The sequence below is a fragment of the Equus caballus genome, chromosome 2, assembly GCF_041296265.1.
Source record: "Equus caballus isolate H_3958 breed thoroughbred chromosome 2, TB-T2T, whole genome shotgun sequence".
Taxonomy (NCBI): Eukaryota; Metazoa; Chordata; class Mammalia; order Perissodactyla; family Equidae; genus Equus; species Equus caballus.
In genome coordinates, this window is record NC_091685.1 from 68,845,032 (window position 1) to 68,860,753 (window position 15,722).

At 36.7% G+C, this 15,722-nt stretch overlaps 1 protein-coding gene across 1 annotated transcript in view; it reads right to left on the reverse strand.

Moving 5' to 3' along the window:
- GALNTL6 (polypeptide N-acetylgalactosaminyltransferase like 6) overlaps positions 1-15,722 on the reverse strand; it is a 1,097,978-nt gene that overhangs the window by 93,823 nt on the left and 988,433 nt on the right. Inside the window, exon 8 of the mRNA XM_070257090.1 lies at positions 15,170-15,287. Coding sequence (XP_070113191.1) covers positions 15,170-15,287 — 118 coding nt within the window. The remainder of the gene's footprint in view (positions 1-15,169; positions 15,288-15,722) is intronic.

The window sequence follows — 15,722 nt, forward strand, 5'->3', positions numbered from 1 at the left end:
GCGTGCTTCTTTAGATAAAATATTATAGTTAAAGACACAATCTCTCATTTTCCTTAACTCATTATTCTGCAGCTTAGAAAGTGCAGTAGCGGCAAAGTGTTTGCTTTTTACCATTATTTCCATATGTCTCCAGATTTTGAGTCTATTGCTTAAATTTTCTGGATTCTCCGTCTGCCAAAAATAAATAGAAGTTCTTTAAAAACTTCTTCAAATTGGCTTTCTGTGTTGGGACAACTACTTCCTTCTTTTGGGGAAATACCCAAACACGTCTCTCCTTTGCTCCTGAGTTGGGCTGTCAGTGACACTTCGTTCCTAAAGGCACAGGCAGGAACCTGACTCAGGTCAGGCTAATTGAAATGCTTCTTTGAGGTTCATCAAATTGGAATTACCTCTCTGGTGGTGAAGCAGAAAATGGAAGCCTGAAAGCTTTCAGGGGCCATGTCTGAGGGGTGGAGGGAAAGCCTGTTGGAGGGAATGAAGCTGACTCAGAGAGAGGTGGAGGGAAGATATCCAGAGAACAGGTCACAGCAGCATCGAGGCCCTGTTTCCAGGCTTCCCAGAGGCTCAACTTATTTCCTTGACTTTTTCACAGTTTGTTTGTGTGGTTGTTCTGTCCGATTTCCCTGTTTCCTCTAAGTTAGACTGAATTGGGTTTCTGTCTTCTAGTAAGCCAAAGAATCTGAATTAAAAAACTTCCTTTGTGAACAATGAGGGTTTGAGTGTCTAGGAGTACCAAGGATACACTTTGAAACGAGCACATCAGTCAAAAGCTACCCAGATAAAGACCATTATGACAAAAACTCTGGAGAAGCGAAAGGTTTTCTAAGCTTCGGTTGATAGGCAATTAAGTTTTTTTAGCAATACTCAATATGAAAAAAATTTCATCAAAATAAAAGATGTGAGCACTCTCAAAGGTTCATAAGGGCACTTCCATGTTATTTTTATCTTGAGGAAAAGTTGATGTACTTTTGTAATATGGAGCAGTGGAAAGAATGCTTTGGATTAGGGTTTGAATTGGGCAGGTTGCTACACTTTTCTGAGTCTCATTTTCATTTTCGGTAAAGTTGGGGTAATGTGTCTACGTCATAAGGTGGTTGTAAGTACTCAGTTAAGAAATACATGTAGCACCCTTACGTGGCACACAATACGTGCTCAAGGATGGTGGTCATATGACATAGTCTATCTAGTGGACAAATGGTATTCTTCTGTTATGTTGGGGGCTACGTAGGGTGGTGGTTGTGTATCAGTATGTTGACCTGTATGAGAGGGGTCAGGGCACACGACAACATGCCAGTCTGTGAATGTGTGTGTATGCGAGTAGGGATTGTCTTCTCAACTGTCACTCTCATAGTTTGGAGAGAAGGAGGGAGCTGTGGGATCAGTTTATATTGGTCTCGTGTGTTGTAGGTTGCCAACGTTGACGTAGAGTGTAAAAATCAAATTCTTATACCTCTAGGGTTAATGTGTGTATATACTCCGAGACTTTCTATAGTATTGTCACTGGGATTTGGGTGAAGGGCTTCAGAAGTGTATGGGGAGTTTTTTTGTAACTTTTTATACAAATGTCTCTTGAGCTGGGGGTTGGGGGTGGGGCAACTGGCTTGCTTTATGTAGATTTACAGACCAGAAGCATTAGAATGATCAGACTGTATTTCTCGTTGGGGAAAATGGCAACCAGAAAAATACAAATATTTCTTAAAAATCTCAATATTAGGAAAAGATTTCAATAGGAAGTTAAATTGACCCTAACACAGGTACTGAATGCTGTGTAAATTGTTACATCTCGCTCACTTTACAACTATCTATAAAAGCTAAAAGAAAATTAAATAGAGAATTAAGAAAACGCCATCAGACATAAAGGAAGTAACAACTGGGAGGAATTTAGACTTGCCGCTAGGCTTATGTCTAATGGACATAAAATTTAACTTGAAAATGCTCTGCTACACCTGAGGTAACTTTTGTTGGGTAATTGAAATGAATCTCAGACTGGCTGGCGAGGCATTTAGCAGCTGTTTCTGTTTATCTTTCAGTTTCTGAATGAGTTTAGAGTCATTTTAATATTTTCTTTGGAAGATCAATTCTGGGCATGTTGAATTAAAATGGTTATTTTGATGTCACCTAGGCTAAATGTTGTAGGGAAAAGAAGCCCACAGGAATAACTCCAGGTATTATCTTGTGTATCCGAAGTATACGGCGCGCCATAAAAAAGCTTCTGTCATGTTTTAGATACAAAATGCAAGTCCTCTTTGAGGTACTTTGCAGGCTCAGAAGTAAAGAGAGGTCTCTAAGACAGCTGTCTCATAAAAGCAATGAGAAGGTATATAAAATATTTTAGAATCTTCCTCGGCATAAAAAGGATTTCTAATGAGTACATTTTATAAGACTAAATTTATTTCTAACAAAACCATTTGTACAAAACATCATCACGATAGTTTATATAGAGATAGCTTAAGGGAAAAAGAGTACACTTCCAAAATGAGATTGAGCTGTACCCATCCAGGGAGGCAAATAAACTATTTTAGGAGTATAAATTAAACACCTTAGGAGGTTTTTGTATTTTCAGACAACTGTGGAGAAAATGGAAAATGCTTACTAATTAAAACTAGGTTCTTTGCCAGTGTACCAGAGGCTTGTCTTGGGATCCAAGAGTATGGAAGTTAGCAATTGTGGAGGCTGGGGGATGGAGAGACCAGGTTGGGATCAGGGGCCAGGGAACAACTTCCTTTCTTTGGGATCTCAGTATGTCATTATTTTGTAGTTTCTCCTACAAATCTTGGGTCATGTAACACACGGAACATTTGTTGCAAACAGTGCTGTGGGGTGATAGCTGGATGAGAGACACTCAAGATTGGAGGAGTAAGAGGATGAGGGAAATGAGCCACCCTGGGGTCCGGACCTGGGGAAGAGAGGCCATGAATGAGACCACCATTGAACCAATTGCCGATTCTCTTTGCTCAGTTGTTTTGTAGTGGACCAAAGTGCTTGCTTTAGCTTAGAAGTTTTGGCCTGATCTGTACCTGGGATTTGTTTCTAAGATTTATATTTAAACAATCTTGAGATCCATATAAATATATATTAACATATCATTGCAGACTGAGATGTATTTTAAAGGCCTTTTCTCACCACCCAATCTAAACACCCTTCATTAAGATGGTAGTAAAGTCAGGGGCCTATAAAGGCCACAAGAGACCATATATGTATCTCCAGTCAGGTATCAAGTTTAACACGGCAGAAACAGGGTGCCGGTAAACAGTGCAGACCATTCTTCTGTCTTTTGTCTTGGTTATAGATACAAATATTTTATAAATATTATGCCAGTCAAATATAACCATCTCTATACTGGGGCTCTTGCTTTGTAACATTGGCTGGTTTATTTCTTTTTAGCACTTACCAATGTCAGAAATTATCTTGTTTATCTATTCACTTATTTATTTATAATCTTTCTGTCCTCACACCAAATTCTATGAGATAGATAACTTGTCATTCCCGTTAACTATCATATTCTCAGTGTCACATAGTAGGCTCTTAATAAATATTTGCTGGATGGATGGGTACATCTGTGACTATTGTCTGCATATGAAACTATATATTATAATTTTACTTTATAAGTACTTACATAAATACTATATTACATATAGTATATATATTTATTATTAAATATAAACAAAATTTATCTTCCCCTTGTATTTATTTTTGCACATATGTTCTGTGTCTTTCTTTTTCTTACCTGACAACAGGTTTGAATATTATTCCACAGTAGTAAAAAGAAAACTGTTGCATTCTTTAAAGGCCATACTGTGGTCCACAGTACAGGTAAACAATAATTAATTTAATCAGTCTCCTAGGATGGATGTTTAAGTTTTTCCATTTTTTTAATCAATAAAAGCAATATTGAGATAAATACCCTTGTATATGCACCATTTCACACATGTGTGAGTTTATCTGTAGGTTATGTGAATAGAAATGAAACTTTTGAGCCAATACATACATACAGTTTAAATTTTGAGGGATATTTTCTAACTGTTCCCCATAGAGGTTACATAACTTTTCACTACTTTAACTGACATGTTTGAAAGTGTCTGCTTCTCTAAACTCTTGTCAACACATTGTGTGATCAAAGTTCTTGATTGTTGCCAATCTAATAGGTGAAAAATACACCATTAGAGTTTTAATTTGTATTTTTCTTGTAATTGAGGTTGAGTAACTTTTCATATTTGAGTCGTTTTTTACATCCTTTTTCTGTGAAGTGTCTGTTCCGATATTTTGCCTATTTTATTGCTTAAAACTATTTAATCTTATTGATTTGTAGGAGGTCTTTTGGTATTAAGGGTTTTAGTTGCAAATAATTTTTCCCAGATTGCCATTTGACTTCCAATATGGAAAATATGTTTTTTCCATATTGAATGATTATGTGGATGAATTAATCTTTTCTTTCATTGCCTCTAGTTTTTTTTGAGTCACACTTAGGGGCTTCCCCCATTCCAGTTCTTCCATCATTTTTATGGTTCTTACATTGTCACTTTATTTTTGTTTGGTGAGCAAGATTCACCCTGAGCTAACATCTGTTGCCAATCTTTCTCTTTTCGCTTGGGGAAGATTCACCCACCCTGAGCTAACATCTGTGCCAGCCTTCCTCTATTTTGTGTGTGGGATGCTGCCACAGCATGACCACTGACAAGTGGTGTAGGTCCACGCCTGGGAACCGAACCCAGGCAGTCAAGGCAGAGCATGCCAAATGTCACCTCTGGGCCACTGGGCCGGCCCCTACATATTTTCATTTTTAATGTTTAAAGTGGTTTATCTTCCTGGGATCTATTTTTGCATGAGTGTGATATGTGGATCCAACCTTTTTTTTTCCAGCCAATAAGTAGTTGTCCTATACTATTTGCTGAGGAATCCGCTCTCTTCCTCTTGATTTGAAATGTTGACTTTATCTTATATTAAATTCTCTTATTAATCTGGGTCTATTTAAATCCTGTGCCTTGAGTATTTCTGTCTTTTCATGCACATTTTATTATGTATTTTATTTTCTGCTATGCTTAGCCTCCTATCATTTTTTCCCAGAAATTTTCTTGTTGTTCTATTTATCTGTTTTCCCTTTGTCTAGCTCCCCACCCCCCAAAAAATTCATGTTACTATTTTTACTGAGATTGCGTTAAACTTATGAGTATGCTTAGGGAGAATTACCTTCATTATGAATTTTCATGTATTCAGGACTTTTTGTGTGTCCCTCAGTAGCATTAGAACATCTCTTCATAGAGGTCTAGGACAGCTAAGTTTAGTCCTAACTGGGTTTTTCCCTACTACTGGAAATAGTGTCTTCCTTTGGCTGGTGATTGTTTGTATATATAAAGGCTGTTGTTTTCTGGATATTTACACCACACATACACACATTTTAACTTGGCAACTCACTGAATTTCCTCCCCTCCTCCTTGCCAATTTTTAATATCTCTTCTATTATCTCTTATCTAACTGAATTGCTTACTATGTCCCAAATAATAAGCAACATTAGATAATAATTTAATGGGAAACTTCCTAGAGTGGCAATTATTTTGGTGTATTAGTCTTTGAATAGTTATCTATTATGTAATCTTTTATTATTACTTTTTAATGCTGGTATGTACAAGTAAAATATGTCTGCGCTTTTCTATTTTTTGCGCTGTTTTAGTCAGATTTATCAATATTTTGCTAGCTTTATAATTAATCTGAAAAATTTCTTTCTTGTCTGACACTAGAGGACAACTTTTGAAAAATATTGCAGTATACGTTCCTTCAAAGTTTAGAAGAAACTGATCAGGTTTGGTGCTTTATTTTTTGGAACAGATAGCTTTTTGACAATTTTCTCTATTTCTGCTATGGTCTTCGGTCAGCATGGTAGGCGGACTTCTGAGGTGGCTCCCTAAATTCCTACACCCTGGTGTATATGTCCTTATATAATCTCCTCCCTTTGAGAGTGGTAGGGTATATGATTACGATGGATTTCATACCTGTGATTAGGTGACATTATGTGACAAGGGTAAAGGGAGTTTGCTGATATGATTATGGTTTCAGTTTAGTTGACTTTGAGTTAATCGAAAGGGAGATTATCCTGGGAGGGTCTGACTTAACAAGTGAGTCCTAAAAAGGGACCCTGACCCTCCTGGGGAAGACTTATGCAGATGTGAAGTGTGAGGGAAATTCTGGCCTTGAAGAGGTGAGCTGCGGTAGTATGAGAGGGCCATGGAGGCAGCCGCATGGCAAGGACTAGAGAGTGGCTTCTAGCTGTTGAAAGTGGCATCCAGATCACAGCCAGCAAGACAATGAGGGGCTCGGTCCCCAAAGCACAAAGAAATGGGTCCTGCCAATAACCCGAGGAAACTAGAAAGCAGATCTTTCCCGGGTAGAGTGTCCAGATAAGGACAGAGCTGGCTGAAAATTTGATTTCAGCCTTGTGAGCTCCGTAGTAGAGGCCTCGCTTAAAGATGCTGGACTTCCAATCCAGAGGCTTGAGGAAATTTTGTGTTGTCTTGAGCCACTAAGCTTGTGGTAATTAGCCATGCAGCAATAAAAAAATGAATATAGTCAGTTTGGATTTTTTCTTTTTGGAAGTCAGTTTTGTCATTTATATTTTGTTAAAAATCATCCATTTCTGTCATAATCTTAACCTTATTTCCATGGAATTGAGCAGAGTAATCTCTTATGATCACTTAAATTTTCTCTACAATCCCTGTTTTTTCCCCACTGTTGTTTCCGAGCTTGTGTATTTTTGTGTTTTCTTTTTTTACAGATGGTCAATTAAACATTTTCGACTTAATTTGTCTGTCTCCATGTCTGTCTGTCTCTCATTCATTACTTCTGTCTGGCTGTAAAGAACCAGCTCACGCACTACTAGTTTTAAGTTTTCTAAATCATCAATTTATTTTTTATGTTTATTAATCTTTTATCCTTATTTCCTTAGGTTTATTTTGTTTTTCATTTGCAAACTGGATTTGGATGTTTAACTTGTTTATTTTTATGTTGATGTAAGAGTCTAAATTTTCTTCTGAGCACTGCTTCAGCTGTATGTCCTAGATTTGGTGTATGGCATGTTAATTTTAATTTTTTTCCTCAGGAACACTAATATGAACTCCTTTATCTTCCATACCATTCCACTTTATGACTTTTAACTTTGTTCACTTTAATTTCATTTTCTTCCTTTTTCTCAATCCTATCCTTTACGTCCTGATATATTTTCGGAATATCCCTTCTCCTTTGTGTTGCTTTCAATATGACCTTCATTTTGGTTTTCTTTTTCATTGGCTCCAAACTGCTCTCATTTCTTTTTCATCGCCCTATGTTGTCTTTTGATATTTTGCCTAATCTCATAAAGTTCAGCCTTTATTATTGTTTTACAGAGTCAATGACTTCATTAACCTTTTCAAAAAATTTGTAGCAATGTACAGCCACATTATTTTGGTGAGCTTTCCCGGTCCTTTCTTCCTTTTTTCTTGTAACATTTGTATATGCTATTACCTTTAAGAAGTTATTATTATTTATCTTTGAGTAGGGTGAATTGTTACCAATTCCAGTAGGTATTCAATTTATGACACAAAATTTTGTGTGTGAGTGAATGATTTCAGCCTTTGTCTGCCTCCAAAAGGAATTGGCTGCTTCAGGGCTGCTCATAATATCCAGTATCTTTCCTCCATTTTGCCTCACTAGCTGCCCGCTTCCTGCAGATATGGCTGTTCTGTATAATACTTCTTTCACCACTGTCCCCAACCTCCTATTTGCTGCTTCTCTTTTGTGCCAGACTCAATTCGTGGAAGCTCTGGCCACCAGCAATCACATCTGTTGCTACTGTTTCAAACAAGTGATTGTTGGTTTTTCCCCTTAGGACATGCCAGTTACTTTGGAGAATTGAGATCAGCTGACTTCAAATGAAATGTGTAGCTATGGTCCTTCCATCTTCCCATGCCACTATTTTGCCATCATTGGATTTACCTTACTGCGTATGATAACCTTCCTTGTACATTGTGGTTGGGGGTAAGATAGCTGATGATTTTGTCAAGGATAAAGTTAGGTTTTCTTGTACCTGTTTCATGTTCTCTTCTTTTGTTTTGAGTGGTCTCTAAGAGAAGACTCTTCTTTTCCATTTTAAAACTGCAGATCTGTAGTAATTGTGTAACATTCAATTGTTGAACTATAAGTATACTTAAAAATTTTTTTGATGGCTATATACCTTGTAGGGAAACTTTAAATTTAGCTAACTTAATGAGATTATTCATTTTGATTTTCTAAGTATGAATAATTAAAATCCATGTTTGTTCTTGAGAAGCTCTGTAATGAGGTTAAGCTCTAGAATATATAGTTTACTGAGCTATAAAAATTCCAAATTGATGGCTGTTATCTTGTTTGATTGAATAAAGAACTGAATGTTCTATACTCAATGATTAGTCCCTATTGTGTATATTCAATCCTTATTGAATAACCGTTTCATTTTGAAGATAGTAAAAAATTAAATTTTACATTAAATCATAACAAGACTTGTCAGCCCTCATATTTAATAAAAATCAGATAGGAAGAATCTGCATTTCTTTTTTAAAGTGGTTTCAGAGAGTGACAGTAGCTACTTTTTCACCAAGGGCATAAAGTCTTTTATTTTTCCAGCTAAGAGAAATTAGGCTAATGGTTTTGAGAGCAAACCTGAATTCTAATCTTTGCTTTGATATTAACTAGGTAATGGCCTGTCTTTGCAATTATGAAATAGAAATTATATTTTTACCTTGCATTAATGTTGAATGGGTTAAGAAATTAAATTCAATGACCTTTAAATGCTAACTCATTACTTTTTCTTGTTAAGGTACCAAATAATAGTTATTACCGCCATAGGAAGAACAAAGAGGCCAGAATTTTGGGACACAGGTAGCTCCATGTAAAGATTTTATAAGCCATAAAAAGGTACAAAATAAATGAGACACTGTCAAAGTCTCAGACATATTTTAGTCCCTTTAAGCTGTACATGCTTACTTGTGTGTATGGCGGGATTGTAACTTGCCATATTTATCCTGTAATGCTTACTGTGTTTTCCACCTTCCGTTTTTACTCCAGGAGCATTTTCTTCCTCAGCCACACCAAAGTAGAAGCAAAGATTCGAAGAAACCTCAGAGGCTTATTTTAGAACAGATTTGTTTTTCACTTTAGAAAGACTACACAAGCGTGGGCCTGGGGGAAGGGCAAAGAAGCGACAACTAAAAACAGGAGAGGGAAGAGGGCTGTAGAATCAGGGCGCAGAAGGGGAGAGACGAAGGAGAAGTGCAGCAAGGCGGACGCCCCCAGACTCGTCACAAGACACTGGCCGTTCAACAACCTTGTAACCTGCACACCACCAGGACAGAGGTCAGGCGCACTGGGTGGGCTGAGGATCTGAAGGGAGAGCTTCACCCCAGACCTGAACCGAACAAGTGAGAAATTTGCCTCCTCGCAAAGGCAGCAGTGCGCACGGTTCTGTTACACGAGTTTCCCCTGACTCTCAGTAGACTGAACGTTTTTGACAGAAAGGACTGAATCTCTCTTTAATCAATTTAATGTATTAACCATCACTCTCTTTCGTTGCGTAAATGTATGGCATTCATATTATGGTGACCCTGCACTGTATACAGGCTACGTTGAACACACCCTTTTGCTCCCAATAGTTAAGTTCCATGCTTGCCTCAAAGGCAGTGTTTCTTCTCAAATGTGATTATGCTAGTTTTAAAAGATTACAATTATGTAATTTAATTAAACACCACTTAACCTGATGAAATACGGTTATGAAAAGAGAAAGAATTGTTCATGTCAAAACTAATTTGAGAAGTTTGGAAGGATTGAGTTGTTGTTCAAAAGATTGCTGTCAAATTAGATATGGGTAAGTAACAATAAAAGACTGGGTAAAATAGTTCAAAAAATGAGAAGGATTCTATTACCACATTAAGATAGCTTCAAAATGTCTTTAGGTCCTCATTCCAATTTAAAGAAACCCAAACTGGGACTCATGGAAAATGCAATATGGGTGTGGTTTATGCACCTCTAGTTTTTCTCCATCAGTGGACCCAATTGCTGAAGGACAAGCTTTGGCCTCCTTTGCATTAGCAGACTGGCAAATCAATGCGTGTTTATATGTTTTACTTTCGAGGAAATTCTTGACGTATTTTTTTGTGCTTTCCTGCTTTGATTGATATTTATGTTTAACAGAAGAAATACTCCTCTCTATTGTAGTTGATTCAAGGGCTTCACCATTTATTCTCTCCTTGTTTATAGAGAGAATAAACAATTTCTCAGGAACAGAACGAAGTAGGACTGGTTGGTTAAAATCTCTGCAATAAATAGGGGGAGAAATGGAAGTATGAGTTTCCATCTTTTCTGGGAAGGAAAGGAAAACACTAATTGAGTTGGTTTGCAGTGTAGTTTGAGACAGGTGAGGCAGATAATTGATGGAAAGTTTCATGGCTTATAATTCAGTATGTTCATTTGATTTGTGTGGTAATTAGGAGCAAGTGTAAACTTTTAGGAGGGGAAAATAAAGCAACTCAGGGAATAAATGAAAGAAATGTGGAGAATGGTTGAAAGAGGAGAAAGAATAGAGAAAGGGAGGCTAATGGAGAGGTTATTGTATATGTCCCCAATTATTGCTGTGAATATGGAAATAAAGTATATTCCAAACAACACTGGTGATGCGTAATTGTGGTGAATTAATTCTCCAGGCTGCTGCTGGAGAGTGAGCTCCACCAAAGAGAGAATCTTCTCGCGTTTATCTTTGAATCCCAAGAGATTGGCCCACGGTTGGCGCATTGTAATCAATTAATAAACATCTGTTGAATGAATTAATGACTGATAAGAGCTGAAAGATTGTGAGACGTAAGTTCAAATTTCCTTAAACATCTGCATCTTAAACTCAGCACATGGGAAGGATGACAGTGCCTAACAAAGGTGACTGCGTAGTGTGTTATAGTCCATTAAGACAGATTTTAAAATAGGCTGTGGGGCTCCCAGGTTTGTTAGATTCATTCTAGGACATATGGTGCCCAGACTCATTTTGTCTGGAGCCTTGCGTGTTTCTGCATAGATGAGGCTAGTGATCACGAGCTCTTTCCTGACTAAAGATAGCCCGAGAAATATTGGATCAGTGTGGGACCGTGTTGATAAGCCCCTAGAGGTGGGAAAGGGCAGCCCAAACCAAATTTAATGCTCTTCTATCTGGATCTAAGCTTTATATCTGGTGCCAGAGAATTTTGTGGAATAGAGTCTCTGGGCTTCATTCTAAATCTTGTGGGTGCTTAATTAACGTTTACTGCTCAGTTTTATTTTCTGAGGAGTTATCTGCAATCAAAGGACAGATCATTTGAAAATGCTAACGTTTAGACTTTTATCTTTGGAGAATGGATGTAAAAATGCACTCTGGAAAATCAGACTCATATGGTTTTTATATTATTTCAGTAACTTAAATGGTAGACAACATTTAAAGGTGTAGGCTCTCTCTTTTGTGCCACACTGTGCAGTCTGTCTTGGTTTCCTCTCTGTTTCCAGGTGCAACTCCAAATTGAGTACCTGGAACAACACCCAGCATAAATTAGATGCTCAATAAAAGCTTGTTGAATGACTGACTAAATACCACCTTCTCCTCCCTAGCAGCTGGCTAACCCAGCAACATTTGAAAGGCAACTGGATAATTCTGGGCCATGGAGGAGTTCAGATTCATATTAAAAGAGATTGAAGACTGGGCAAAGTGCAGACAGATCATTTCTCTAGAGAGCTCTTTTCTTTAACTGATTCCTGAAAATTATACTGTGTTGGCTTTTATGTTATGGCGTGAAATCTACTCACCTAATCAGAGGTTAGAAAAAAGAAGGAAAGATATATACAGAGATAGAATTGAGGAGCACTCTAAACACTGTTTGACCAAAAATTAAGCACTTAATATAAGTAATAAATATAATATAAATAATATAAAATTCAGCCCTTAATTTCTGCAATTAAGCAGAAATGGAGCATTTTAATCCCTAAGTGACACTGGGTAGTTTATTTAGTCTGTAAAAGTAAAAAGAAATTTAATCTAAAATCTTTAAAACTTTGTCTCCATTTCTTCATCTCAGTTTTCTGGAAATATTTTTGTTCACTGATGGAATCTTGTCACAAAGTTTAGCGAAATGATTTTTTTGCTTGAAGATCAAACAGCAAGCAAAGATACCTGATAACAACCATAGATAGAATCTTCTGAATTAGAGCTTTTAAGTTCTTGACTTCAAACAATTTCTGTATTATGGTGTGAAATAGACTAGTGAACTCTCAGTTATCCATACATATTTCTCAAGCCTTAAGTGCTGACCGTGTATATCTTACAGTGCTTTCCACTGTAAAGTTAATCACAATTCATGGAATATGTCCAAAAATGCAGATGAATGTTTGATTTTTCTCTTTTACTAATACCGTTAATAAAGCCTGTTTAAGTTTGCCCCCCTCATCTTACAGATACTAATAGAGAGGGACAGGAACCCCAAGGTCAGCACACAATAGCGCAGAGAATGAAGGGATGCGTCTGGAATGAGACCCTGTTAAGTCATAGCTGTTGCCAAAGAAGCTGTTGGTCCGAACAACCTGGAGCAATTTAGTCCTGAACTCCCAGCACTGTTGCCATGGTTTCCAGACAAGGACGACGGGGCTGCATCCCAATTATATCCTTCAGAATGACAGATAACTAGGAAACGGAGTAATAAAATCTCAGGTCACCCAGAAGAGATGTGGTAGATACAAGTGACAGAGAAGTGAGAGATTCGAGTTTATGTTTGTCTATGTTTGTTATGTCTGTCCTTTGTGATTTAGAATGCAAATGTATATTTTGCTAACCTTCCAGACTTTAAATAGCAATTTTACCCATCATCCAGTTCATTATTCAGAGCCACGTGTCTCCTGCTTAATAGAAATTTTTTAAATAACATTTTTAAACTGGAAGAATTCATGAATTAATAGAATTTGAGAAAAACATCTCAAACTGGTGAAAAGTAAAAAGCATCCCTTGAATCCTGATGATATCGCAAATAGCAATACCATTTTTTTCTTTAATGCTGGGGTCAAATGTAATATTCTCTTTTTCCATTTGAAGGTATTATTGTAAACTTTGCACCCAGCTTCGGGCAATATCTGATAATCAATAGTATTTCGTCAGAGGCTGAAGAAAGTTTGCTGCTACACTATTAGACTATAATGAAGATACTCGCCTCTGTCCAATGAAAGGAGCCATTAAGTAGAGATCAAAAGTTGACAATGAACTCTAGAATAGTTCTGGGTGAATAGTCAATTTTATGTTTCTGAATTTCTGCAATTAAGCAGAAATGGACCATTTTAATCCCTAGTGACACTGGGTAGTTTATTATTTTATTTTATTTTTTTAAAGATTGGCACCTGAGCTAACATCTGTTGCCAACCTTTGTTTTATTTTTTCTTTTTCCCCAAAGCCCCTCAGTACATAGTTGTACATTCTAATTGTAGGTCCTTCTAGTTGTGCTATGGGGGATGCCGTCTCAACATGGCCTGATGAGCCGTGCCATGTCCATGCCCAGGATCCAAACCGGTGAATCGCTGGGCCACCAAAGCGGAACGCGGGGACTTAACCACTAGGCCATGGGGTCAACCTCCCTAGGTAGTTTACTTAATCTGTAAACCTTAAAAAAAATTAATCTAAAATCTTTAAAATTTTGTTTCAGTTTCTTTATCTGTAAAACGGAATAATACTCCTTAGAGTTGTGATTTTATGTTAGATAATGCATATAAAGCACTTAGATCAGCCTTTGGCACGTATATTTACTAAGTGAATGTAGGACACACTATTTCTGTCACTATTACTATGCATTATTACCTTTTGCCATACACGTTGTGACAAGTGTACAGCTATTACTATAACAGAGGAACCCAAAACACATTGGTAAACTCAAGGTTTTAAAACAAGGTATCTATAAAAAGGTTAAGAATAAAGTACCTTAGATGTTTAGATGTGTTTGAATGATGGTGAAAAAAAAGCACTAATTTAAACAGTAGTATTTCAAGGTTTACGCCAGCATAGGGAGATGAAAAATTCGAAATGTCCTGAAGCCTGCAATCAAGTTTCCTGAGTTTCTCTTCGGGGATATTTATTTTATGACATTTTGAGGACAGTATAACGTTTCTGTTAACACATTGAATATAAGCTGTCACAGTTTTATAAAAATCAGTTTTACGATCTTTTAATGCATAAATTCAAAATGTTTAGCTGGATTCTTAAGTTTGACTTTTATTACATTCAGGATACACATTTTTCTTTAGCAAGAATTGGTTTGGTTTTATAATGTAAGTAGTTAGGAAAATCAGATTTATCTAATAAGAGTTTGTATGATAAATCTTTTAAGAAGCAATCTATCTTCTATATAAATACTGACAATGATAAAGGAAAAAAGAAAAAATGAATTGTTTTTGTAAGACTACTTTTTCAAAAAACATCTTGGAGGTTTGAGGTACAACATTTGCACAGTTTATTCTGCTTTGTTTATCTGGTCTTCACATGTTGTGGTAAATTTTTTCATTTATAAACATTGAAATTTGATATTCTATTGTATATGTGTGTATATACACATATACGTAATAAAATACATAATTTTAGTGAGTACTTATGATCAAAGCAAGTAGAGACGTGCAGTTTCAGATTAAAATAAGTAAAAAACTTTCTTCTTTTGGAATTATATGAAGAATAGCTTTAATTTGTCATTCATATCTTTAAATTACTCTTTTGTTATTGAAATTATGGAATAACTGTAACAAAAATGTGAACTATTGTTTCTAGAACAAATACAAAGGGAAAAAGTCCAATAATTCAATTTATTTTATCTTAGTCCTTTTATCTATGTATTCGAAGTGCTTCAGAGAGAATGCACTGGTCAGTGGAGCAGTAGATCTGTTGGCACACCAAATTTCCTGCCTGCCGATGGGATTCTGAGTTATTTCTTTGATGTACTTTGATGGCATGGCTAAACCTCACCGAAACATTAGAAAGAAGTAGCTTCTCTCATCTGAAAGCTGACTTGGGAAGGTGACATGTCTGCTTTTGTTTTTATCTCACAACATAAGTCACAAAACAAAATGATGCTATCCTATCAGAATTGTCAAAATTACATAGACACAGTGTGAAGAGGATCTGGTGACTTACCTTAAAGGAGATTTCATACTGTTCTCCTCCCCAGATTTCTAAACCTGGGTCATAGCCACCCAACTCCCAAAACCATTTTCGATCCACAGCAAAGAGACCTCCAGCCATAACAGGAGACCTGTGAAATAAATAAAATAATGTTTAAAGGACTATGAACATTAGAGGCAATGGCATTTTGCTTGGGGAGAAAATACAAACTTCAAGATATGTTTCAGTGGTCAACTGGATGGAGCTTTTCAGCACTGGCTTTCCGTGAGTTCTCATTGGGTCTCCAGTGGCTCTTGGAACCCTCATGAGCTTTCAACTTTGCAGTTCAGGTTCTAACGCAACAAATGCCCTGTAGAGCCACATTTGCTCCACATGTTTATCGTTAGAGAGAAATACTTGACTATTAGTGACTGATATGTTGAGAATTATCAGTCATTTTTATGGCTTTTCCTCAAAGTGAAAAGGATCTTATACTATCAGAGAGACAGAAATATAGAAAATATCTTTGATTTACTCTCTCAGGAAGCATCTATGTGTACAAGTCAAGTCCATTTTACAGACTATG